The following is a 25,802-nucleotide window of genomic DNA, read 5'->3' as shown; positions in this document are numbered from 1 at the left end:
TAAAGCTCAGGTGAAAAGGTGAGGAGACGGAAACTGCAACTCAGGCATCAGACAGCTGGGTCCACTTATTCTATTTCAATAAGTGGTGTTTTTAGAAGCTAAGGATTTACGGTGTTTTGAGGCAGTTTTGATGACTTGTCATACATCAGCTCATTTTTTTTTACCTTATTCCTTGTTATTCATTTTCTTAATTGCTTAGGCCTACATTTTAGTTCCACACATTCTGATCTGGAAGCTACCCAGTAAACAACCACTCAGTGTGATCTTCTGATGACCATTGATTGCACATTTGTACTTATCGACTAAGTGTCTTTCTCTAGGGCATCTCAGCAGTGTCATGACAGAGAAGGATGTGCTGCTATTTCACTTAAAGCCCCGATTAATCCTACCACTCCAGCAACCTGTTGGCCACAAGCAAAATAAAGACGCCAGCTACCACACCAAGCTTTTTCCCAACAGACACAGTGAATAAAGCAGGGAGGCATATGCTTCAAAACCTCCATTTATCTGTCACAAAGATGGTTATTCCATATGTTTTTTATAGTCTATGATCCCAGCGATAGGCTTAATTGGGACAGCGTCCCCACCAGATGGCGCAAAAAAACACTAACATTCATTCTGGCTCCTTCTTCATAACATGACAAAACATGACTGGTGAAAATATGCAGTGCCAAAGCTGGAATAATGTGGTTTAGCCAGTTGGGCCTCTGCACGAATCTCATATAACCGCGGGTCTGCTTTGGATTATGCAAACATAACTGAAAGTCGATTGTTCCTGCCGGGCCTCTCTCTCTCTCTCTCTCTCTCTCTCTCTCTTTGCAGTCGGGATTGCTATTGCTTACATCTGGCAACCGTGCTCCAAACTTTCACTTTAAGAAGGCGCGTCTACATGCGCTGCAGTGTAGCCCTGTGTTTTTATAACAGTCCTTAAAGTGGCACATGGAAAACCATTGATGATCGCCACATGGCAAACATCTAGACTCCTACAGATTTTGTGTGAAGAATCAATCGGAGAAAGTGATCCGCGGTGAATTTTCCTGTAGCGTGTATTGACAATTTTTTTTAATCTGTGGCGGCACCTTCATCGTATGCGGCAGCGTGAGCGCCACACCAAGGCGCACAGCACAGCGAGCCGAAGGAACGGAAGGATCGGCGGATTCACACAGACAGACGGGTGGTGGTGGAGTGGGGACGAGACATGATGAAGTAGTCTGTGGCAGAGTCGCCAAAGGTGAATTACATTTGCGTGTGAGTGAAATGGAGGCACCGCCGGGGACGAGCTGCTGCGAGCGCACCTTGGCCAAACGGGAGTGACCGCGCCGTGAAACGGGTTGGGATGGCAGCATCCAGTAACTCAAGCCTTTCAGGTTCATCTCTGTCCTCTGGTGAGTTCACGTAACCCAGACTCAAACTAGACACTGGAGCATTGCGCTCAAAATAAAATCAATAATAATAATAATAATAATAATAATAATAATAATAATAATAATAATAATAATAATATGAATTCATTTGTGGAAGAGTTTTTAATTGTGCATGACGGTCTGCTTTTAAGAATGTATAAGCTATGCTTTAATTAGGCTTATATCAAACTTTATCTTCATGAATTTGCCATCAATAACATGTGCTCACTGTAAACACATTACTAGACATCTTTATATTTCTTCATCTGCATCCCACGTGTGTTAACATGAAACCCTATGTTATTGCAGTGGCTACTGTGATTTAGGATTAAATGAGAAGCGTGGGGTGAGAAGCATCACAGCACCATCTGTTATGTCTGGACGCAGTGGTGACAAAAGAGAGGGAGCGGGTTTTGCCTGCAAAGGGATTTTAATGTGACATGCCGTCAGTCTGACCTTAGGTTTCTGGATGTTATCATTAGTTTGCCAATCATCTCCATAATTCCTTTTACTGACTTTCCACTTGGCTGGCTTTAAGGATTATCTTTGGCCTGTGTAATAAACCATTTTCCAAAAGCCTAGGACATTTTCTGACATTGTAAAAATATATCCTAATATAGCCTACTATGGTCCTAAGAATATAAAATGTTACAGGGATACAGTGTGCAGAAAACTCAACTCAAATCCCCCGGCCTGCGTATAATGATGAGGTATAGGCCTAGCTCAGTGATTAGCTCCTATTATGTGTTTGTGAAAATTTGAATTTAAGCTTTCCTTTTTTTAATGCAGAGTCAGAACAGAAAGTGGGTTAGCAGCAGCAGCAGTTGTTCAAACAAGACCAGAATGAAGTAGCAGCTCCATGCTTGTCTCAGTGTATATCCCAGATTCCCAGCATGTGCTGATGAAGCGCATTGCTGGTGTTTGCCAGGGGTGTAAAGTACAAACTCCACTATCACAGACACTGCTGTTTGATGTGGAAGCTCCACCAGCAGCCAGAGGCGTATGTGTGACACGGGGAGGGAGAGGCTGTTTACAAAACCAGGCTGAGTGCTCTGCTGGTTATACCAATAATTGAGCACTGTACCACAAAGAGTTACTCCTCAAAAAAAGAGCTCACTGCAAAGGTATAGGTTTATTACAGGGCTATGGTGTAGGCCTAACACACTGTTTTTTTTTTACTTTCTTACTCTCTCTGCATCATCCCCACCGCACAGCAGTCACATTTGCCAAGGTATTGCCCAATGGGAGGGACAGGCTGCCGTTTTCCAAGCTGATATAGCCTGCGGTAACCGCATGCTTCACAAGGCATTATCTCATGTGTGTGTGTTTCAGAAAGCAGTGGATTTACTGTTTGACCACTGCTGCTTTAAGAGGAAAGTCTCTTCTTTCTGTGGCATGGGAGGGTTGTCATTACTGCCGGGCTCTCAATATAATTATCAGAGGTTACAAGCTGCGCTGCTGCCAGGGATGGAGTGGTTGTCACAAGGGTATTATTATTTTCATGCCGAGGCTCTTTGGCAGTCAGACACAACATTTGAATAGTCTTGTCTATGAGGCATATGACTCCAAAAGGAATCTCTCAGCCCAATTTTATGCTCCAAATTAGGCTGCATGTTCTGCCTGCAAAGAAAAGTGCTCATGGTGTAGTTATTTCAGCTGCTTCCAATGATAAGTCTATCTATCTGGTTATCTTGCCTGGAGGTTGTTATGTTAGGGGAGAGTGTGTACATAAAGTTCATCCAACTTGTTGTGAACAAATCAGAATGTCACAGATGACAGCTTTTGTACTGATCCATGATAGTGATAATTGATTCACATGATTGATGTGTAGAGGAACAATGTTGCCAACTGGCCCCATGATGTGTGGTCTGCATTACATACACACACCATCCGTAACTGTAGCTTTAATACATAGGTGAAAACTAGCTAGCAGATGAACCTTTACATTTTCGATGGCAGTCAAAATAGGATGACAGACAAACTGAAAGGATTGCAACACGATTGCACCAGACAAGACAGTATGTTGCAATCTCTTCCTTTGCCTAGAAAGACAATTCCTCACTTGAACAGGAAGATTCCTACACATTCTTGGCACAGGCGGGCATGTAAGCATGGACTGCAGTACCAGAAGCACACCATTGGCTCCAGGAAATGAAGCTTTGAAAATAAATGCAGGGATGGTGCATGCAAGTATGCCTTCAGCTCCGGGCCTTTTTAAATTACGAAATTGGTCAGGAAGGCAGAGTTAGCGGTGTATTTTAGAGAAAGGCTCAACCCGATCCTGTACATGTAGCTGGCGGATGCTGCAGAATTTCTTGCTTGTCCTCCTTACCCATGTAAGTCATGTAGGACTGGATTTGTGTCAACTTTTTTGTCATTATCTGCATGTTTTTACAGGCACAATAGAGAAGTTCATCCCCCAGGTATTGTAGTTACAGCTGTACAGTGGCAGACCAAAATGTAATTCTGGATGAGATTACTAGATTTCACTTTTTACCTCAATTAAACTCGTGTACAAATCTTGTTAGCATCAAAACACAGTCCAGAGAGCCACCCTCTTACCTGTCACATATTATGTGGTAAGCACTATAAGGCAGTGCTGACATGCTCGTTTTGGACAAGTATACTACACAGATGGTCTCCCTGCTGCAGTTCTGCTGCTTCCTACTGACACTGTGTGTGTGTGTGTGTGTGTGTGTGTGTGTGTGTGTGTGTGTGTGTGTGTGTGTGTGTGTGTGTGTGTGTGTGTGTGTGTGTGTGTGTGTGTGTGTGTGTGTGTGTGTGTGTGTGTGTGTGTGTGTGTGTGTGTGTGTGTGTGTGTGTGTGTGTGTGTGTGTGTGTGTGTGTAGAACACAGTTTTGAAACTAGGATTTCATACAATATCATTTAACAGTCAATTAAGATTACAGAAATCTTACCTTATTTGAAGAAAGAATGGTAGATCTTGGCAGGAAGCAATCCTTTCTCAAGGAAACCTGAGTATGGAAAATGGAATAACAGCAACAAGGTTCTAATTACTTTTCACAAATGAGCTCAGTAGAGTCCACTACATATAACCCAATGTTCAATCACTTAAACAGCAGCCTGTGGACCTTTTTATTTTTAAGCTTTTCTAAATTATGACATGTTCAATTCTAGAAGAGCATAAAAAAAACTATTCAAGGTCACATATTCTGCAAATTTTCTGTTTCAAATTTCAAATTTGTATTGCTACTAGAAATAGTTTGCATGTTGTAGTGTCAAAAAAACCCTTTTATAAATCACAGTGCCATTGCTGAATCTTCTCTTTCAGCCAAGCCTGAAACACTTAAGCCCCACCTTCCAAAAAGCCCAGGCTGCTCTGATTGGCACTGGGGTGGGTGTGCTTATCACAGGTAGAGGTAGTGCTGCTAAATTAGGTTGATAATGGGGGGTTGTGAAGAGAAATCTGAGTGGGGTTTTTGAACACAGGTTTTCAGAAAGTTGGAGAAAAAAGAGAGGGTTGTTTTTTTCATATGTTGGGAGTCTGTAGTGTAGACCCACTAGGGTCTAAAAAGTGCATTTTTCATTATAGGTGACCTTTGATTAACACAGCGAAAAGGCAGCAAGAAATATCAGCAATACCAACTTGGTCATCATCATCTTTGCTTCCTAATGTTACAATAACAATGACCCTCATGTCACTGGAAGAGACAATGATCTTGCCTGTAAATGAGAAAAAGATTAGACATGCACCAATGCAAAAGCAAAACCAAAAACTCCTTAAGCCACTCAGTCATACAGCACGAACCCAGCATGGATGAGATGTCTGCTAGGATAGACATGTTAATGGCATGTAAATAGAATACGCAGGTGAAGATTATGCAGCGACAGCTGTGCAACTTGCAAGGAAGCATTTGATGTGTTTGCAGGCGCACCTTGAAGTCATATCCAATATTAATTGGTTACCACTAAAGAGAGCAGCGATGAGGATAGATGTTCTTTCTCTCAAGTCCAGAATACATTTTCTTGTATTGATCTTCCTTACATATTGTCAAAAAAAATGTATCCGCTGAAGATTTGAAGTGCTGAAAAATAGAAAAACGACTCAAGGCTTTTATGGTATCAAGGTATATTATGTGATAAGATTTCTGTCTGCAGTGTTACACGAAAATCTGCCCACTAACTGTGTCCAATATATCCTGGTGTTTCAGTCATTTTCATATTCTTTCCCTTTGGCACAATGCAGCTTGGGAGAGAAATCCATGGTATCATGTGCTGAGCATTTCAGGTAGTCAAAAGTAAGCCCTGAAGATGATCTGTATTCTGTTATGTCAATACGTTTACCTGGCTGTTGGCGGCCTGTAAAGGAAGCAAGCAGCCCTGCTTAAATGTACAATACACAACCACCAATCAATCTCTGTTTTTGGGAAAGGGCAAGTGAAGCATGATCCAATCTATAGTACGACTGTATACTACAGACTCACTATCCACATGCAACAAATAACTAGCCTTGTAACATTACACCAAGCAGTCACTTACACTCTTGCTGGTGTTTTGTGGTTTTGGTGGATATATATTCTATAGCTGGATTTGCACCTTTTTTATGTGACATTTCCTTTTCTAACTAAAATGAGAGATGTCTAACACAATTCTGCACAAATCATAAACTTGTCAGGCTGTTGTCAGCCATGTAATTGTTATACCGCAGCACAAGTTGTTTTATGTGCTGAAGCTGAAGTGGATTTATTTTTTTAATTTTTTTTGCATGTGCACAAACTCTACACAGCAGACTTTATCTCCGGGGATAAAAAGTTTAGGCATCCTTATTCATCACTTATTCTTTTTGACACCAAAGCAAACACCCACCGGTAATTATCTTATTGAATGCCTTTGGCGGCTGTGTAATGGAGTGCAACACAATTAATAGCTGTTTCTTTGGGGAAAGAGCCCACCGGCTGCTCCAGAATTTTAAATTCTCCCTTATCATCAGACACTGCATTAACTCCGAGCTACTAAGGCAATCTTTTTGATGTACCTTTTTGATGTATGTTTACGTGGCCGCTTGCTCATATCTGGGTGTTTGCCTGAGAGTGGGCATGTGCAGCTTGGCCTAATGCATTTGCACAAGTGTGTATGTCTGTGCCAGTGTTTGCAGCAGAATCGACCCTTAAGAGCTGTGTTTTCCTGAGCTGAAGCTGCTGCTCTGGATTCCAGACTTAAAATGCCATTCATCATTAAAAAGAATCAGATTGAAAAGAGAATATTTGGCAGCCAACCAAAAGAAATCACATTCCTTAAACAAGCCGCAGTGGGATAAATCTTTCAAAATATTGCCAGTGCAATATACAGTGACAAAGCTTCAACGGCAGCACAATACATTTTCCATGTCAGCTTGGCCAAACAGCAGCAAACGGGAGTCTGAAGCCTGTATATTTATATTCGGAGGCAGACATTCTGTGGGGCTCAAGCAACAACATTCGCTTCCAGAAACATCCACTTCAATTCACAGTGGAGCTGCTTCGTCATCATTTACATAATTCAGCAAATTCAGCATTTGATCATATGCACCTCTTTGCACGTCTTGCCAGTGTAATTAATTAGGTTGTTTTCCCAAAAGTAACCTTGCTGTTATGATTAAAAGCAATGATGAGTAACCAGACTCCAGTCAAAATCCTAAAAGCAGCATGAAGGAAATACTTGGATTGCCTACAATTTAAGTGTCATCAGTCAAACAATTGGAGTATACTGTATAGGACAATAATTTGCAGGGACTTTATGCGGTTCCAAAGAAAACTAGTGATGCAGTTTTTCACATAGATGCCATTTCAGTTTCACAATTCTGCTGCCAGTATCTCAATGCCCACATCCAACAAGTGCTCACTGGTTTACACGCCCATGCAGGTGTGTTGTATGTCTTTCCCTCTGGCCAGAGAGGTGTGGCTCTGATGAGTGCAGAGGAATGAAATGAAGAACATGTATCTTCTGGACCAACATGATTCATTATTCACACAGTCAATAGAGAGTCTTTCAGAATCAGCGCTGAGAGTTCAATGAGAGTTATTGCACTGGGGGAATGAATCATTAATTGTCGCAAGGCAGCGGCCTCTTTGTGCATTTGGCATGCAGTCTCATCTGCTTTTGTGATGGACGCAGACCCCAATGAGTGACGTGATCGGGTCTTTCTGGCACATCACTGCGTAAGGGATACTGGCGTGAAGCAATTGCTGTTACTTCTGTAAATGGGTCAGTTGTTTGTACCATGTGCCAACTGACGAGTTAACAGGAAAAATTGCAATGTAATGGCTCCCATTACCTTCAAATGAATGTGATTATAGGTTGTTTTAACATAATACAGAAGAGACGTCAGTATTTTGGGTCTATTGGTTTGTGCTTGACCTCAGAAATAGTAGCTTGACATGAGAAATTCTCAAATGTATTTGTTTGCAAGACTTTTAACCACATCTCTTGGCCTTCCTCAACTCTTTGTAATTGATGTGTTGTGGAGATGTGGATCAGTATAGCATTATGGGTAAAAAATATGCTGCACCATTATGTCATAATGAGGGCCTGACATTTTTTATTACAATAGCAAATTGTGCCCCATTTCTTGATTCATTTAGTGACACGTTTTAGTACAAGTCATTACTTTATCCTGTGGGTACTACAGTAAATTAGGCAAGGCGTTAACTTCATCACCTCTCTTAAGTCTTATCAAGCTAATATAACGGCACACTCCATCATATATTCCAGCAGCATGTTCGCATTGTCATAAATCAGACGGCTTATTTCCCAGAGGAAAGTCTTCCTGTGGGTGGCGAAAGGTCGTAATGTTATGTTTTTCCATTTATTGTGTGTGTGTGTGTGTGTGTGTGTGTGTGTGTGTGTGTGTGTGTGTGTGTGTGTGTGTGTGTGTGTGTGTGTGTGTGTGTGTGTGTGTGTGTGTGTGTGTGTGTGTGTGTGTGTGTGTGTGTGTGTGTGTGTGTGTGTGTGTGTGTGTGTGTGTGTGTGTGTGTGTGTGTGTGTGTGTGTGTGTGTGTGTGTGTGTGTGTGTGTGTGTGTGTGTGTGTGTGTGTGTGTGTGTGTGTGTGTGTGTGTGTGTGTGTGTGTGTGTGTGTGTGTGTGTGTGTGTGTGTGTGACTGGCGTTTAATATAGATCAGGTGTGTGCCGACACGATGCTTAGCAGAAAGTGGACATCTGTATTGATTGCACTTGAAGCAGATGCACTGATTGGAAGTGTATTCACATGTGCATCTCAAGAGGCAGGTGCCCAGTGTGAAGCCATATACATAGTTATAACAGAGAGATAAACATAACTGGGGTGAAGGGCTCACAGTCTCAGTACAAAAATTTGGTTTTTAATGAGAGAAAACAGGGAACAGTCTACTAACAGTTCCTAACAGAAATCTACTTTATTGTTTGTTTGTTTGTTTGTTACAGACCCTGAGGATTACCAACCACCCATATGGAAGTCCTACTGTGAGTAATGAATTAATTTTTTGTCGCTTATTAGCTATGTTTTAACCTGACTTTGGCCTTTTTTTGAGTGTGTTTCTCTAAATAAAAGCGCATTGACTTGATCTATAAATAACAAAGGGACATTTTTCTATCCATGGAGAAGTAGGGTTTCGCTCTACATGGTACAATTCGATACACTGCCGGTTCCAAAAAGCTAATGCACACATGCACAAAAGGGACACACACACTCAACCCACACAACCCATTCACACATGCACAAATGCAAAGCAGCGGATGCCTGACTAAAATAGGTTATCGTCACAGGGGAAAATATGATTTTCTACCTGCAGAGGAGGCTCAGCTGAAATGGGGGCCTCAGAACACCCACCTCATTATACAATGTTTTTTTGCCATGTGGAAGAGAAAAAAATGGCTTGACTCTGCGGATTATATCTGTGATGCATTTGTTTTAAAGCAGAAATGTACTGCTGGAAAGAAACTGGGTCCGTCCCTAAAGTGTTTACAGAGAACTAATTATGGTTTATAGCTTTGCCTTTTATATACATTTTTTCCTGTATAATTTTTCCCAAATAATGCAGTTTTTTCTGAAGTCGTCCATCTTCTCCTGACTTTCGCTGGTCCTCTGCTGTGGTATTTTTAGAGCCCAGTATGTCACAGGAATGGATGATGTCCAGATTAGGGATGTTATTAAACGGTTAACCGGTTAATAACCGTTAATTCTTGTGGTTAACCGGTTAAAGAAAAAATTCTAAATGGCCATCCCTAGTCCAGATCTTCCAGGTTGGCTTAAATCGGCTTGACAAAAAAACATGAAAATTCAGTCAGGAATCTCCCTTCCCCTGCCTGGAGAATCTGTCTCGGTGAAGACTTTACGTAACCTCACACAGCGATTTCTTTGCTGTGCCACCGGTTGTTAAATGAGGACACTCTTACAGCCTTCAGTCCCTATACCACATCTCACAGGGTTAATTACTGCCTTGGAGCCGCATGCATTACAGTATGAAACAGTATAGTTTTTTATATAGATTCCTGTTTTAGGAATATGCCAGTTTTTCAAATAAAAGAGAATCCTTAGCTCTAGACATATTAACGTATTCTTCTGTTGTGGAAATACTTCTGTCCCGCGAGACAGCTGAAACAGCAGCAGCCTTTGATGGCCTCTCTCACTGTTTGATCACTAATTGTAATGTACTTATTCTGCGAGGCTGCTGATGTGTTTATGGTGATCACTCATCTGCCCAATACTGCAGAGAAGCATGGATTTGCTGCATGTATTTGTATTCATAAGTGTAGATATGTTTTAGTTTTTTCCAGTCAAAAGGGATATTGAGCGTGTGTAGTTGCACATTAGGTGAGTGCATGACAGGTCTTCATCACAAATTCACAAATGCATCACAGCTATATTAGCTCCTGTCATTATGTATTCCACTGACTGTTTAGCCTTGCATTAATAAACCAATGGCTCCTTTTTCTACCTTGTTACCTTTGCTCTGAGTGAGAGCCGCAGTCAGAAGTGGTACTAAATGCTGTTTTGATGTCCATTAGAGTCTCTAAAAGTCGCACAGCATCATCATTTGGCTTCCTTCATCTTAAGTGTGTTTCGGGGTTATTGTGTTTGGTAACACGTCTACAATATGTGTGTTATAACAACTTTAATTGAACTGTGAATGGTCACATGAAGGAGCCAGAGTGCATCAATTAACATGCATGTGTTTCTCTTAACAGTGTACCAGCTACAGCAGGAATCCCCGAGACCAAAGAGGATCACATGTCCTCAGGAGGTCAGTACATTGTACTGGGCTCAAAGGATTAGTTTTACACTTTTGCATTAACCATTTAGTTAGTGAGATATGAATATAATAGCCAATGCCAGTAAATAGCCAGAAAGCAACAGAGAGTCACCAGAATCAACCAAGAAAAACTACATGGCTACTACAAAAGACAGCAGATTTGTTTTTTCAGTTGAAAATAATAATCAACCAATTGGTGGATTATTTACACAGCTATTGATTAGTTCTATCAAATGCATCATTCATTGACTTAATTCTTTCATTTACATGATTGTTTAGGGTTCAAATAAAGAAAACACACACACAAAATATCTAAAGATAATTTAACTTATTTCTTTTGCATATTGTATGCATGCAATACGATAAGATAAGGAATGCTTGCTCAGTAAAAGACAGATGCAAGAAATACGACCATTAAAATAGTTTTTGTCATGTGATGTGACATTGAACTTCTCAGGTTCTGATTAAATCTCAACCGGGGGTTAATCTTGTCATGTGCAAATAATGAGCGAGCACCACCCTGTAATAATGTCGTATATGTTACATGAATATACTAAGTTCAACAGCATTACCACATGTGGCTAGGCACCTTAGCAAACCGAACCACTTGCTGACCACCATTCATTTCTCCAAGGCAATTTTCCCTTATTAGGAAAAAAAAACTGTCCAGACCTCAGACACACTGCATCTCGCAAACACAGTTTTCACTCTGTGTAACATTCACTGGGGTTGATTGAGCCTGGCAGCTGGAAGCCAGACCAATTAGTAACCTATGGTACAGTGACTCACTGGTTTAACCCTGTGGTACTGTGGACTTTATAAAATTAATCATGATCCTACAACAGCATGGCTTGATCTTTTCCTTCAATTGATTTTTTTAGGAATGTGTTGTAGTGGAGAGTTTGGGAGAAATGTGACATCATCAGAACACTTAGCATTGATTGGCATGGCAAGTGGTTTGTGTGTGCATTCAGTCAGGTGTATTCTGAATGCACAATGTAGTGTAGGATATAAAGGAGATAGAAATAATTTGTCATGTAGATAGCATGTTTTCATCTAAAATACTTGGGTAAGTTAGGGTAGGTTCACAAGCTTTTCAAGTATGTCTTAAAAGAGGGGATTTTTTGCTAAAAAGAGTGTAACCGTGGGTGATATTCACTTGAATTAGTCTGACTCGAATGGCTGAAGTCTAATTTTTGGCTTCAGATAGGCCTAAGCTTAATACACTTTTCTACAGAAAGATGAGTGTGGATGTTGTACCCCATCTCTTACACTGGAAGCATATTAGTAAGGTTTATTTGACGTATAAAGATAGGTCATGATTAAAGCAAGAACTACCTTGTTTAAGTTTTCATAATGCAACCTGACCATTGTGTTAAGACAGACCTAACAGTTTACAGCAAGAACAGCATCTGTGCGAGTGACAGGAACACTTTAGATGGACATCGGGCACTATATTCCCTTCAGCTATGTGAATACAACTAATGGAACAAGCTACTATACTTGTTACCCGCTCTTACCGAGAGAGAACTGTCAAGCCATACTGAAGTGATGCATGTCTCGTCCAATTTTGAGTCTTGCCACGCTGGGATGGGCAAAGTGAAATTTGCAGGCTGGCTTTGTGAGATTAGTGGCTGCCCATTAATTCAAAGCACAAATTGACACTTGACTTATTATCCAATCCAATAGGATCGTGACTGTGAGTTTTCAAAGTGATTCTACCCTGTCATCTGTCAATGCTAATGGGAAGAGAGCTTGCTCATTCAGATTGGTTCACACCTATTTAAAATAAAAGGTCAAACAATCACATCAGGTTATAAGAATGGATCTAAAACTATTAATAATGTTTGACGTTGTTTATATCCAAAGAGGAGTAAAGTTTTTTATTTTGAACCATAAACTTTGATATGTGATGCAGGCACACTACACACCCTTGTGTGACACAGTGACACACTATATATTAATTATTTGCTGCTGGCCATCCATCACAAGCCGTTTCTTTCTGGTTCTGCCTCTAAATCCATCTCCACACTGTGTGATTCGGCTTCATGTGTTTTGGTAGCTGAGAATAGACTTGGGGCACATATGGAGGTAATCTGTCCCGCGGAGTGGAGTCCTTTATCTTTTCACATAGGCTGCAAGAACAATTCACAGAGCCATTTAATTGAGCTTTCATATCACATCGCTCCAGCCAATATGTCCCCCTTCTGCCTTACAGATGGAGAGCAGACCCAAGTACTACGGCAGAGAGTGAGTCTGACTTGATTACTGTCATCTGTTTTTTTTTCAAATGTTACTGTGCAGAGAATGGTTTTATTTATTTTGTATTACTGCCTTTCTTTATAAGTGGTTATTATTGAAGTGGATGGGTGAGTTAGTTTTGTTTTAGAAGTGTGAGTTGCGTGTGCATGCGTGAGTGCATGCGTGCGTCTTTGCCTGAGCTTAACATCTGAATTGTCAATCTCTGTTTACTTGACGATAAAATGACATGCGGAAGAGTTCATACCTATTGCATTTTTTTTTTTGCAGATTTCATGGCATTATCTCTCGAGAATATGCAGATGAGCTGCTGGTGGGATTGGAGGGAGCTTACCTCATCAGGGAGAGCCAAAGACAGCCAGGGACACACACCTTGGCCTTAAGGTACCGACACCAACACACACATAATCTCTGCCCATACACATTGAACCCCTTTCTGTTTGTCCACTCAACTGATTCAACCTCTGCTCCTCTTTTACTCCCTCTGTCCAACATCCTTGTCTCTGTATCGAACAACAAACAAACAGGTTTGGGCACCAGACGCTCAACTACCGATTGTTCTACGATGGGAAACACTTTGTTGGGGAGAAGAGGTTTGAATCGGTTCACGACCTGGTGACAGACGCTCTCATCACTCTCTACATTGAGACCAAGGCTGCGGAGTACATCGCCAAGATGACCACTAACCCCATCTACGAACACCTGGGCTACACCTCGCTGCTCAAGGACAAGACGGTGCACCGGCTGAGCCGCGGGCGCACAGAACCACGCAGGGTCACCTTTCAGAGAGACGACAGGGTGAGTTTTAGGGCTGTTAGGGAATACATGGTCATACATGTTTGTACACATTCATGTGTTGAACGTCTACTTAAAGTATGCTGTACTTTTTTTTGTACGGATGCTGATGTGCGGCCGACCTGCTCTCTATCTAGAGCTGAAGTCAGGTTGACGTTTGAATGAATTGAATGCTAACATTGTCAAAAAGTGCTGCTCTTGGGGGGCGCTCATGGTGTAGTTCGGGTTCGAATCCATGTCTCTGCATGTCTTCCCCTCTTTGCCCCATTTCATCTATGTCTCTCCAAATCTTTAATAAAGTAAACATGCCCAACATTTTTAAAAAGAAATAGATAAGTGCTGCTCTTGTCTGTTTTTATGTCGGCTTAATTTGACATACTGGGAAACATGCTCATTTATTTTCTTGCAGAGAGTTAGATGAGTAGATCAATACTTTTATCGCCAAACAGCTTAATTTAGGATTTCCTTGAGTTTTGTCAACATTAGGTTGCCAGGCAATCTCTGTCAGATCAATATCGATTCTCTCATTTAACTCTCTGCTAGGAAACAATCAGGCGTATTTCCAAGACTATTTCTTTAAATGTATTCTCTTTGAGTTTTTGGACTGTTTATTAGACAAAGCATGCAAATTACCCCCTAAAATTTTACTTACAACAATAACAGTCGCCATTTCGAAGTTCTCCTTATATACTTAAAAATCAATATACAACCAAAACCAAGCTGTTTTTCATGTGTTATTAAAAGCTGTTTCCCTTAAAAACTATTTAAATTTAAATCTGTAGTCATATATACCTACAGTCCTGAGAGACCTTATACGCCATTATTATTTCACCATTAGATGTCTTCATTTTACTAAGGCAAAACATTCAAACCTTCAGTTATTTCATCATCTCAGTACATCATGTAAATGATCTGGTACACTTTCCACACCTCTGTGACGGACACTGTATATAATCTAGATCTACTTCCATGCTGCTGAACACTTCCAGTCCATTTCCAATACGATGAGAGAGCCACTGACGGGACACTTTGTCCTGTGAGTGAGACGTAAATTAGTCCCCCGTAGCCCCTGGCAGTGCTTCCATGCTTTGCTGCGTCCTCTGAAAGGTAGTAATAATAATGACCATGGGGACAGGGGCTGTTAAGGCCCATCGTGCATATCAGACACACTGATCTTGGGCGGGACAGATATCACATTGTATCCATTGGCATTCGTGAGCCGTTGTCGGATCAAAGTCTGTGAATGATTTATCAATGAGGTATCATGGAGAATAGTCCCACAGTAACTATCCTTCCACTAGGTGGCAATCTTGTCTTATTACCCCCTTTTTTATTGACCTGGTGACTTAGCTTGGATTCAAACCAAGCTCTTTTTATGTACAGTATTAATGGTTCCATGGCTCTTTTGTTATTGTTTTGTTTGTGTGCTTTTGGAGCTGCATGTTTTATGTGTTTCTCAGCCATCTTAAAGGCCAGAGTTATTGCTTTGGGGGATGTCAGCCTTTCGCTTTTTTCAGCTCGACAGATTTGTCAATGGCAGACACATGACAGCCTTGTCAGCAGCATCAGTTGCAGTATGAATATGTCAGTCTTCAGTTTAGTTTAGTAACTTGAGACACAAGCCATTGGTGCAGTGTTTTCTAGCCTACTAATGGCCGTCGGTCAGTCAGTAGCCCATTGACTTGTAGTGATTACACATAAGCTTGGTGCTACATATGCCACTCCCAACCTGTAGGAAGAGAGAGCTGCCCTCACAAGTGCTCTGAGACATTCAGACTGACCTATGTTTGCTTAACACACAGTGCTTTATTGAACAGTGTTGAGCCCTGTTGCACTTTGATTTGCAGCTATGACGTTTGAAATCCTGTGGAGCGCCAACTCAATTTTGCGTGGAAATTCTGGGGGCACGTCTCTAGCCTTATGTCTAATTGTCAGTGATCTCTGCACTTTTTTTGTTTGTTGCAAAACCAGTGTTCATATTCCTCCTGCCAAATTGCGTACATGAGGATCTGAGTCAGTGACAGCTGTGATGTTGGCAGGCTTTTTCAGACCAAGAACCACCTGTCAGTCACTTCAAAAAGAGTGAGAAGGGAGAAAACGTTTTGCTCGTAAAAAAAAATCTGTGTGCAGCATGCAGAGACCGGGCCTCGATGTCTCTAATCTGTGGCTGCCTTTTGAACTATATGTTTACCATGTTAAAACAGCCACGCCCTGAGGCACTGAAGCCACAGTAGCTACACTGTATAGTCAACATTCACGTGTATTTACTCGGTGTCAGGTTGATACCGCCATATTTATTGCAGTAGCTGCAAATTCTTGTGCAATTAAAAATGCTCCTAGAAGGCAAGTGGGGGATACTTGACTCTGACTTGTAGATCAGCCCTTCTGAGTTTCCTCCTCTTTGCATGTGCAGGAATTTGCTCAGTGGCCAAACCCCTCTGCCACATTTCTCCTGATATTCCCAACCACGCTGGTTTGATCTCGACAGGTTTCGCATGCCCTGGAAAGATTTCCAAAGAAACTGTTACCCGTTTACATTTATGTTGTAAAAAAAATAAAAAAATGCCCTTCACACAGCATTGTGAAGTGAACATTTTCAAACTTGTGGAAGTGGCTATTTATTTCCTGCCTCAGACATAGATAAATAGATACATTTTCACTGTTGCTGTTGAGGACAAAAGTGGCAATCTCTTCTATTTTGGAATAATGGCCGCTATCTTTGACTGCTGCACCCCTCACAGTATGTCTATTTTTCTGTTTTGTTGGAGATGTTGTTAGGGCTGTTTTGTTCAGTGATGTGGATAGTAGTCATATCCCTCCGTCTCACTGTGTCAGCCCCCACTGTGCTGTTTGCCCCGCGATTCCAAGTGCTCGCTCACAACAGAGTCCGCTCAGCTGAGCTGCTCTCACAAAGCCTTGCAGAAATAAAAGAGCCTGGCCCACTGAAAAGAAAGCAGAGCTTGTTGTGTTACCACCTTTTGTGTCCTTTTCTTCCAAGCTCTTCTTTAAGAGACAAGAAGCCATCTGCCTGCAGACAAAGACCACATTCCCCCCCCCCCCGTCTCGCCACGCAAGGCTAAAATATCTCCAAGGGGTCTATTACTCATCTGTCCCCTCAGACTTATAGCTGTAGAGCTGAATTATTATGGTGTGGTATGTGTAGGTCTTTTTTTCAAAGAATGTCACAACCACAATCACAAATCTCTTCACCTGTCCTGTCACTCCTGCAGCTACTGGACAGTCAACTGTTGCCCCTACATCATCTGAGTCGAAAAACTAACAGACTAAAAAATAGCTTTTACAATAAGGCCAACCGCATTTTTTTTTCTTCTAAGTTTTCCTCTGGCTCTGTAAGCTGCCAATCCCTTTAATTTTATCTCAGCTTGGCAGTTGCCCTTCGGGGTCTTTTGCTCTCCGCTTCACCACCCTGCTTTTGCTCCAGCTCTTCTCATCATCACAAATCAAATGCTTTGTGGCTTTTCCTGACCTTCCCTCCCTGTGTTCAATACATTTTTTTTCCATCTTATTTTTTCCATTATGTCTGTCTGCCCATGTTTGGGCTTAGCTGTTCTTTAAAATAGTTGTATCCGCAGATATTTGTTACCTAGCATGTAGTCTGCCCTGCTGTCAGCTTTGTGTAACTCGGTTCTGGAGCCTCTTGATTAATTAGAAAAGCACGGGGGCCTGATGCTGCTGTTCACTGGTTTAAAAGCAGAGCTAATGGGGACAAATTCAGCATGAACGTAGCAACAGCCCCCCACTGGCAAAAAAAACTAAATTTCTGCAGACCTGCAAATAAGCCCTCTATGGGATTTTATTTGGATTTGGCCACTGTGGGATTACTCCCTGTGTAAAGGATTATGGCAGTAATCCCTTTGCCAATCCCAGTTGATGGTCTGTCTCTGCTGGTCTTCTTGAGACAAATGTTGGGTGATTGGCGGGAGTAGTCTGCAATCGGAGTGTCTAGCAGCTTCAGTCTGGACGGCAGTGTGTGCGTGGGGGGATTTCCACCCATGAGGTGACTGACATAGCTGAAGAAGGTCAAGATCTGCTGAATTTACGAGGAACACACAGTCACACACACACATGCTCTGTCAGACCAGAGTAATCTTGGGGTTGGGTTCTTCATTTGAGTCAGTGGAGTGAGTGACCCGTTTAGGAGAAACCAGCAACTGACTGAGAGAGAGCTGCTGGCACGTTGAGCATTATCTCCAGTTAAGTGAAGTGAAGTGGAGTGTGCCCGGAAGGCATGCAGTGCTAATGGGAGTGTGTGCTCTGTGCCACAAAAGAGAGCGTCTGCACCATTGATCTGGCTTTTACAAAGTTGTTGAGCTGTGTGAAACGGTCCTGACAGCGCCGGACCACCCTCACAATCTCACAATCTCTCAACCTCCTGCCCCCCCCCCCTCTATCAGGGACCCTGTTCTCTCTCTCTCTCTCTCTCTCTCTCTCCCTCCCTCCTTTCTGGGGCGTGTGAAAGAGGGCCATTGTGTGTGAGGCACGCTCCTGCCCTCAGGCCGCCCACTACCGATCCTGTTCCTCTTGCTGGCTGCTGTTGCTGTTGCTGCCACTGACTGGACTCACACACACACACCAGATGCAAAATCAACAGGGTCTTGCCGGCTGCCATCATCAGTCCTCCCGGGTCAGAGGGGAGTGGAGTGTGGCTGCCGTGTCTGCCGCTCTGGGCTGCTGTCGGCAACGTCTGGGGCTCCACAGCACCACCCAGGTCCCCCCTCCACATCTCTCCCCAGAGGAGACGCAGTGTCTGTGGGAAGTTCCCGACCAGTCCGGCATCATGGACGCCCAAGAAAACAAGTTGATGGCCCACAACAAGGCTAAAAGGCAGGAGAGGAAGCGTCAGGAGCAGCTGCTGGCTCTGGCTCTGGGAGTCAAACTGGGGAGCAAGGGAACCCTTCTGTGGAAGCCTATTAAACTGTTGGCCTCCTGTCCACAGATCTCCTCACCTCTGGCACGTCGGAGTGCCTTGAAAGACACGCCGGAGAAGCAGTGCTCCTACGAGAAGATACACAACTTCAAGGTGAGCGAGGTTTTTTGGTGAGCTTAAAAGATAGATGCATGGGGGTTTTGGCTTCTTAGGTGTGTGTGTGTTTGCTGTTTGGTGAGAACACGTGCAGCTGACCCCGATGTGCACTGAGGGGAGCTAATGGACACACTTTACCCCAACCCATTAACAGCGCACTACATTGATTAGCGTTGATTGAAGCTTGTATATTCCTCTTTGTTGATTTTGCTGAATTTGTTATGGAAAAGTTATAGATTTGAAAAGTATAGCAGGAGTCTTCCACTCTCGGTCGGATAGTGTAAGAGCTTAGTACATTGTGAAAAGTAGACATATGGTTCTTTACATAAACAAAAGAGAATTTAGGGATACTTTGCCTCTGGGCCCCACAACATTCTTGCAATTGCATCTTGGGTTTCAGTAAACAGGCGGGTTATAGTGACCCCCAGCTTTTTTGTGCACTCCCCTTTTGAAACAGAACAAAAACCGTCCACTCCCCACCTGCCTTATGCCCTCTTCACTCACCAGTTGGATACTACCTATTCAAAGTACCAATGACGGTGTGTGTGTGTGTGTGTGTGTGTGTGTGTGTGTGTGTGTGTGTGTGTGTGTGTGTGTGTGTGTGTGTGTGTGTGTGTGTGTGTGTGTGTGTGTGTGTGTGTGTGTGTGTGTGTGTGTGTGTGTGTGTGTGTGTGTGTGTGTGTGTGTGTGTGTGTGTGTGTGTGCACTCAGGTGTTTTGAGGGTGCACTGTGGGTGCACATCTGCTATTTTGACCTGAATGCTTACTTGCCTGTATGTATCCGATTGCCCGGGAGCAGATGCCAGACACATTGTAGTAAATCCTTTAATCTGCCTTGTATATACAAATGCCCTCTTTGGCGAGGGGTCCTGTCCACTGTAGCTTGTGATAGCAGTGTAAACTCTATCCAGTACATCAAAAGGGAGGGTCTTAATTTTAGAGAGGATGTAGCCACGACATGCAACATGTGATGGGAGTGTGTGTGTGTGTGTGTGTGTGTGTGTGTGTGTATATTTATAGTATATTTAACCATGTCATGTCTAACCTCAGGTACACACCTTTCGAGGGCCACACTGGTGCGAGTACTGCGCCAATTTCATGTGGGGCCTCATCGCCCAGGGTGTGCGCTGCTCAGGTAACTATACACTCCAGCATCAAAATCGCACATTGTAGATTACACAGACAATGTCTCAGAAGTCAGTACAGAAGCCTCAGGGCTGTACGCTTATTTTTTTAGGTGGTAGCACTGGTGCTAGCAAGCAAAAAAATTCAGTAGCACAAAAATAAATTTGGTAGCACACAAAGTAGGCTATGATTGAAAACTTGCATAACCTTAACCCTTGCATTTTGCTCTAATTACCTTTGAGCATGTCATCCTGGTCTCATTTGAGATTCACAATTAATATGATATCCTAGTGTGTGCAGTAATAATTGTAGAAAAATGAATAGGGGTGCACTGATTTAGAAAAAAGAATCTAACCTGCCAATTGCAATTTTTTGCTGATTCAGTATTATTATTATAATGTCCTTCTGTTAATTAAAACCAAACTTTAAAACATTAAACATAGCCTATTAAATAAATAAGTATACACATTGGTACAATTTAGGATAAATTAAATAGGTTGTTGTGAATGTGTTGGGAGTAGCTTTTCAGTGGCTTATTTAAAACTTTGTTTAACTAGGCTACTGTTGACTGTTCTCTGCAGCTGAAGGAGTTGACTTTCAAGCTAGAAAAAAGCGCTAACTTCCTGTTCTTACCGGCTTCAAAATAAAAGTCAACTCACGTTTGGCTAGTAACAGGCTTTTAATGTGAAGGCGCACAGGAAATGTTCTGTTTGTACACGCGCTAACTTAACTGCGGTAATGTGCCGTCTCCTTCCGGCAATTGCCGTTGAAGCCTATATGGTCTAGATGCAGCCGTGAAGTTTTTATACCTAGAATCGTTGCACGAGCACAGATCCCGAGCACACATCTTTCACCAGCCAAAGTGGAGGGTGGACTTAATAACTTACTTGCCTAAGACTCATTTACCCGCAGTGTTAATGTAGAGCCCTCTAAGCAGTGTTGTGCATCTCTCCTCTGTGTTTCAAAGACAGCCTCTCCTCATTATCAACCTGTCGCACGAGTGCGATAGGATTCGTATTCATCATCGCACGTGATCAATTTCAGTAGCAAATGCGATCAAAACTGTCGCACTGTACAGCCCTGCTACACAAGTAGTGTATGACCTGTGGCTGCTACTGCCTTGTCACGTATGTTTCGGTTGCATAGTACAGGTATACTGCCATGTTGACCAAATATAGCAGCAGAACTAAGTGATTGATGGCATATTGGCGTTCAGTGGGGATGTTTTTCCAGTCCTCCATGGTCACAAGATCCACTGACTGCACAGACGAAACCGATGTTCGCATCAGTGGATTTGGCTGCTTTCTGCTTTAACAGAGCGTTTGTTGTTGTGACACTTGCCACGCTGATAAGCCAGAGGCAAACACTGGTATCATCAGATACCTCATGTGCTATAGCAAACAGGAGATACTTCTTTGTTCTCTCTCTCTCTCTCTCTCTCTCTCTCTCCCCCCCCCCCCCCGTCCCCCCCCCCTCTGCTTGCGATGACTCAGAGCGAAGACCCCATTCAACAAACCAGCGTTGACGCCAATCAGGCAGTAAAAACGTCTTTGTGATAAATGATATCAGTCAGTCAGTCTGTCCATGAGTACGGCTCTTTAACATTTCGGCTGCCACAAAAACAGGCGTACTTCTCACACAAACGGCAGTCAAGCACACTCGGTGAGACTTTATACTACAAGAACCCCCCTGCCGCCCACCTACCCACTTACCCATGCTACCATGTCTGCTGTTATGTACCTTTGCGGCAGTGCACCAAGACAGCTTAGCTGCTGCTTTGCTATCAGACAGTGCTGTTTATCAGCGAGTCTGGGAAACCTTTTCAAACTGCTGTCTTGAGCCTGCTGCAATTGGTTCTGTTATCATCAGTCTGAAACTAATCCCTCTTTTTCTCTCTCTTTCTCTCTCTCTTTCTGTTAATCTCCTTTTTGCTCTTCTAGATTGTGGGCTGAATGTACACAAACAGTGCTCCAAACTGGTTCCCAGCGACTGCCAGCCGGACCTGCGCAGGATAAAGAAAGTGTTTAGCTGTGACCTCACCACGCTCGTCAAAGCCCACAACACCACACGACCAATGGTGGTGGACATGTGCATTCAAGAGATAGAGCTGAGAGGTAGATTTCAGTTATTTCAGTCTTCACGTCAAACCCCATCAATCACATCAGATAAAGGAAAATGGGATAAGAAAGTTTGCTAATTGAATGCTTAATGGTGTAGTCAGTATTTCTGGAGAAAGCTTGTTCATGATCCGCTTATCGGTCCATATTTGTGTGCTTTGAAAAACAAATCTGCTGTTAATACACAGCTTAGGTAAATGGGTGTGTAAACAAAGGGACATGTAAACAATGGGGACCCACCATAGCTAGCAACATGCCCGTTTACAGAGCCTTGAATTGTGTATTAAAATTGGAAACAAAGCGTTCTCCAGAATTGCTGACTTCATCTTTAAATCAAACATTTAAATAGTCTGCAGTTTGTAGATTTCAATGATCAGAAATTTCATTGGTCATTTTTGTTAGAACATAGGCCCACATTTTAGACGAGTAGGTAGGGGAAGGAGGGGACAGAAGAAAATGCCCCCCCCCCCCCCCCCCCCCAAAAAAAAAATAACTTAAAAAAAACTGAGACAAGCTTTTCAATTTTCTGTTGCAGGTATGAATTCCGAAGGTCTCTACCGAGTGTCTGGCTTCTCGGAGCACATAGAGGACGTGAGGCTTTCCTTTGACCGAGGTTTGTTGACAACAGATTTCTTAAGGATCTAGGCCTCTGAGGTTTTTAGTTCACGGGTTCATAGTTTTAAATAAGGTGCTTGTATCCGCTGCAGTAGCACAAATAAAGTATAGTTCATTACTTTGCAAAAATGACATTGCATTTCTATATTTCCTTGTGTGTGTGATCAGATGGTGAAAAGACCGACATCAGTGCCAGTGCCTATGCAGACATCAATATCATTGCTGGTGCTTTGAAGCTCTACTTACGAGATCTTCCCATTCCGATCATCACGTTTGACTTGTACTCAACATTTATTCAAGCTGCAAGTAAGTGCTCCTTTTCTCTGTTCTTTTTTCCATGTCATTGCTGAATTACTGGTACCCTGTGGCGCTCTGATACTAATCGTATTACTGATGTAATGTAGAAATTCCAAATGCTGAATCCCGTCTGGAGGCCATCCATGAGAGTTTACTGCAGCTCCCCCCAGCTCACTATGAGACGCTACGTTACCTGATGGCTCACCTAAAGAGGTAGGTTAATACACCCAGCAAGTCAATACAAGGACCTGTAATATAATTTAATGGATAAGGCTTGAAACATTCTATATTTTTCATAATTGCTACAAATCCAATGAACAATTAATTGCGAGTATTGCGTGTGCATGCATGTTTGCAAGAACTGTTTCAGGAAAATACTTACAATTTACAAAATTACATTCGTAACATTCTTTTTAAAGATTACAAGAAAAAGTCGTTAAAGATGTAGTTCAGAAGACAAAAGGCATTGAGGGATTGGCTAGCACATTATTAGTTTTGTTTTCTCATGGGATTTTTTTGAAAATAAAAGAGTTAAAGAATATGACCTCCCTTATTCTTGAATTTAATTTTCCTAAAGTGAATCACCTCATGACCCAAAATGGAAACCACATTCAAATATGTTAAAAACGTTTTTTGCTTGTTTTTGTCTTTCACCCGATTCAGTTTGCCTTCCAGAGTAGTCATCTTCTTTCTTTTATTGTTTTACAGGGTAACACAATTCGGAAAGGACAATTTAATGAATGCTGAGAACCTGGGGATTGTCTTTGGTCCAACACTTATGCAACCGCCGGAGCTGAATGCCTTGACCACCCTGAATGACATGAGGCAGCAGAAACTAGTGATTCAGCTTATGATAGAGCATGAAGACGTCTTGTTCTAAGGACTGAGGCATGCAGGCCTTATTACAGAAACGAAGGACGATTATTTATTATTTTCAAAGAGGAAATTAGAGCCGAATCGATTCTAAAGAAGTTTCCAAATAGTTTGTAATCAAATGGAACTTGAAACTCTACTTTCTCGCATGTTTTCGTTGAAGTTGGTTTAGTGTCAACAATGTCTTGTTACTGTACGTTTTGGCTTCTCATAGTCAGCCATGACCATCATTTTTATAACAAGAGAGGGTCCAGTATTTTTAACTACCTACGGTGCTGTTCCCTCATCTCTTTAATTTAAAGACTGTACCTACCTGGTGTAGACTCAGTCATGATGAATGCGTGTGTAAAATCTGCCTGTCAATCAGTGAATGACAAACACTGAAGGCAGCCGCAAAGTTGACATTTCCACATGACATGTTGGCATATTGTGATTTTAATGGGAACGCTGGTAAAATTTTAATTACAATCTGATCATTTAATGATCAATATATTAACTGTGTTTACTAAAATATGAGAAATGAGACAATTGTGCGCTCATGAAGCACTTTTTTGCAACAAGTGTAAAGATTTATTTTGTAAAGATGTTTATTTTTGTCTTTTACATTGCATCATGTTCCTTTGTCACAATAATATATACTGTTGAGAATGACGTTTGTTGAATTGATGTCCAAAAACAAAACTGAAAAAAACTCAGAAGATCAACAGGTAATGGATTTTCCCTTTTCATTTTCAATGCATCAGTTTTGGGAGAAATACATTGGGGAGGGGGGGTCAAACATCTGTCATTTTAATTCACATTTCATTTTGCAGACTGTGTACCATGTGGGCGAAACTTTTCGACATATGGTTGTTGCCATTTTTGCAATATTTCTGTTTGTTTGGGAAATTTTCAAGTGAAAAACATTGTCTGGGCCCATTTTTCTTTTCTTTTTATATGCCAGTGACATCGCTCGGTGCAGCCTTACCTGCCGTTCACTTCACCATGCCATATAAGTTAATAGCCATAATATAGCTGTACCGAGCATGTTTCTTCCACATTTGGTTTGTTGTGATTGAGTAAATCCTTTCAACAAATTCATTTTTATCAAAATGTATTTTTGTGACGGTTGCAATTAAAAAAAGTAATTTATCAAATGATGATTTATTAAAGGTTTTAAGTAGTGTGACCTGATTCTCACAGTGTTGGTCTCCAGTACACATAATCTTAACACAGTGTGTTAGCTGTGCCAGAGGTTTATTCAGAAGAAAGGCCCAGCCCTAAGCTGGCAATGATTTAGTATAGCCTGAAGCATGCTTAGTCACAAGAATATGGTTGACAACCTTTTTTCTTTTTTATCTTGTGCCAACTATTGCTTTTTTACTTGCCAGGTATTTTTACACTGAAGGCCTTATCTAATATTCAATCTCTGTCTTGCCACTCCTTTAGTTTTACATGGAAGTTTGTTCAGCAGGGCATTGCAAGGTAACATATAAACTTCACTGGTGGGAAAAGACATACTGTAGGTGTACAACAGTGTACTATTCACACTCTGGCTTGACACAGTTAAACTCTGTTTCTGGTTCCTAGGAATATCACTGGTGGTGCATGCCAGCCTTCATCAGAATGCTATTTTAGCAAGGAGATATTGCAAAACAATAATGGCCTTATTCTAGATGGAAGAATAGGTCCACACGCATAGGGTGGCTTTTTTTTTGCAACCTGTTTTTTTCTAATCCATGAAGTGTCTATTTTAAGATTCTGCCAGGTAACAGGCTGAACTAAAGGGTTTTGTGGTTTATTTTTAACAGTTTATTACACATTTACCAATTTCGAAAATGAAAACAGCAAAATTAAAGAAAGCATAACTTTTGAAGAAAAAAACACACAGGCAAATTAACAAATTTTTCCATATAATTCTGACTCAGGGAATTCAGTAAAATAGTTAGTTTTAACATTGAAGTACATTTCCCTGTTTTTCTGAAAAAAAAACAGCGAAAAACAGCAAAAAGAAATTCATTACATCTATATTTTCTTTTTTTTATTATTAAATAAACTAATAAATGTA

General features: G+C 41.8%; 1 protein-coding gene across 2 annotated transcripts; it reads left to right on the top strand.

Moving 5' to 3' along the window:
• The first annotated feature begins 781 nt into the window (after positions 1 to 781).
• Positions 782 to 24,861, top strand: chn2 (chimerin 2). 2 transcript variants are annotated; one of them, XM_080038939.1, is made up of 13 exons: positions 782 to 1,385; positions 8,803 to 8,841; positions 10,567 to 10,622; positions 12,850 to 12,881; positions 13,161 to 13,274; positions 13,418 to 13,688; positions 18,643 to 18,726; positions 19,779 to 19,863; positions 21,794 to 21,967; positions 22,506 to 22,583; positions 22,754 to 22,891; positions 22,990 to 23,095; positions 23,591 to 24,861. In XM_080038939.1, exons 1-13 carry the CDS (start codon positions 1,337 to 1,339, stop codon positions 23,760 to 23,762), a joined length of 1,398 nt encoding a protein of 465 aa, XP_079895065.1. In that variant the 5' UTR covers positions 782 to 1,336; the 3' UTR covers positions 23,763 to 24,861. The 2 variants fall into 2 exon arrangements, with proteins under 2 accessions (XP_079895065.1, XP_079895066.1); XM_080038940.1 differs by lacking the exon at positions 10,567 to 10,622.
• The last annotated feature ends 941 nt before the right edge of the window (positions 24,862 to 25,802 follow it).

The sequence above is a fragment of the Ammodytes marinus genome, assembly GCF_949987685.1.
Source record: "Ammodytes marinus genome assembly, chromosome: 13".
NCBI classification, from domain to species: domain Eukaryota; kingdom Metazoa; phylum Chordata; class Actinopteri; order Uranoscopiformes; family Ammodytidae; genus Ammodytes; species Ammodytes marinus.
This window is presented reverse-complemented; position numbering and strand designations above follow the sequence as displayed.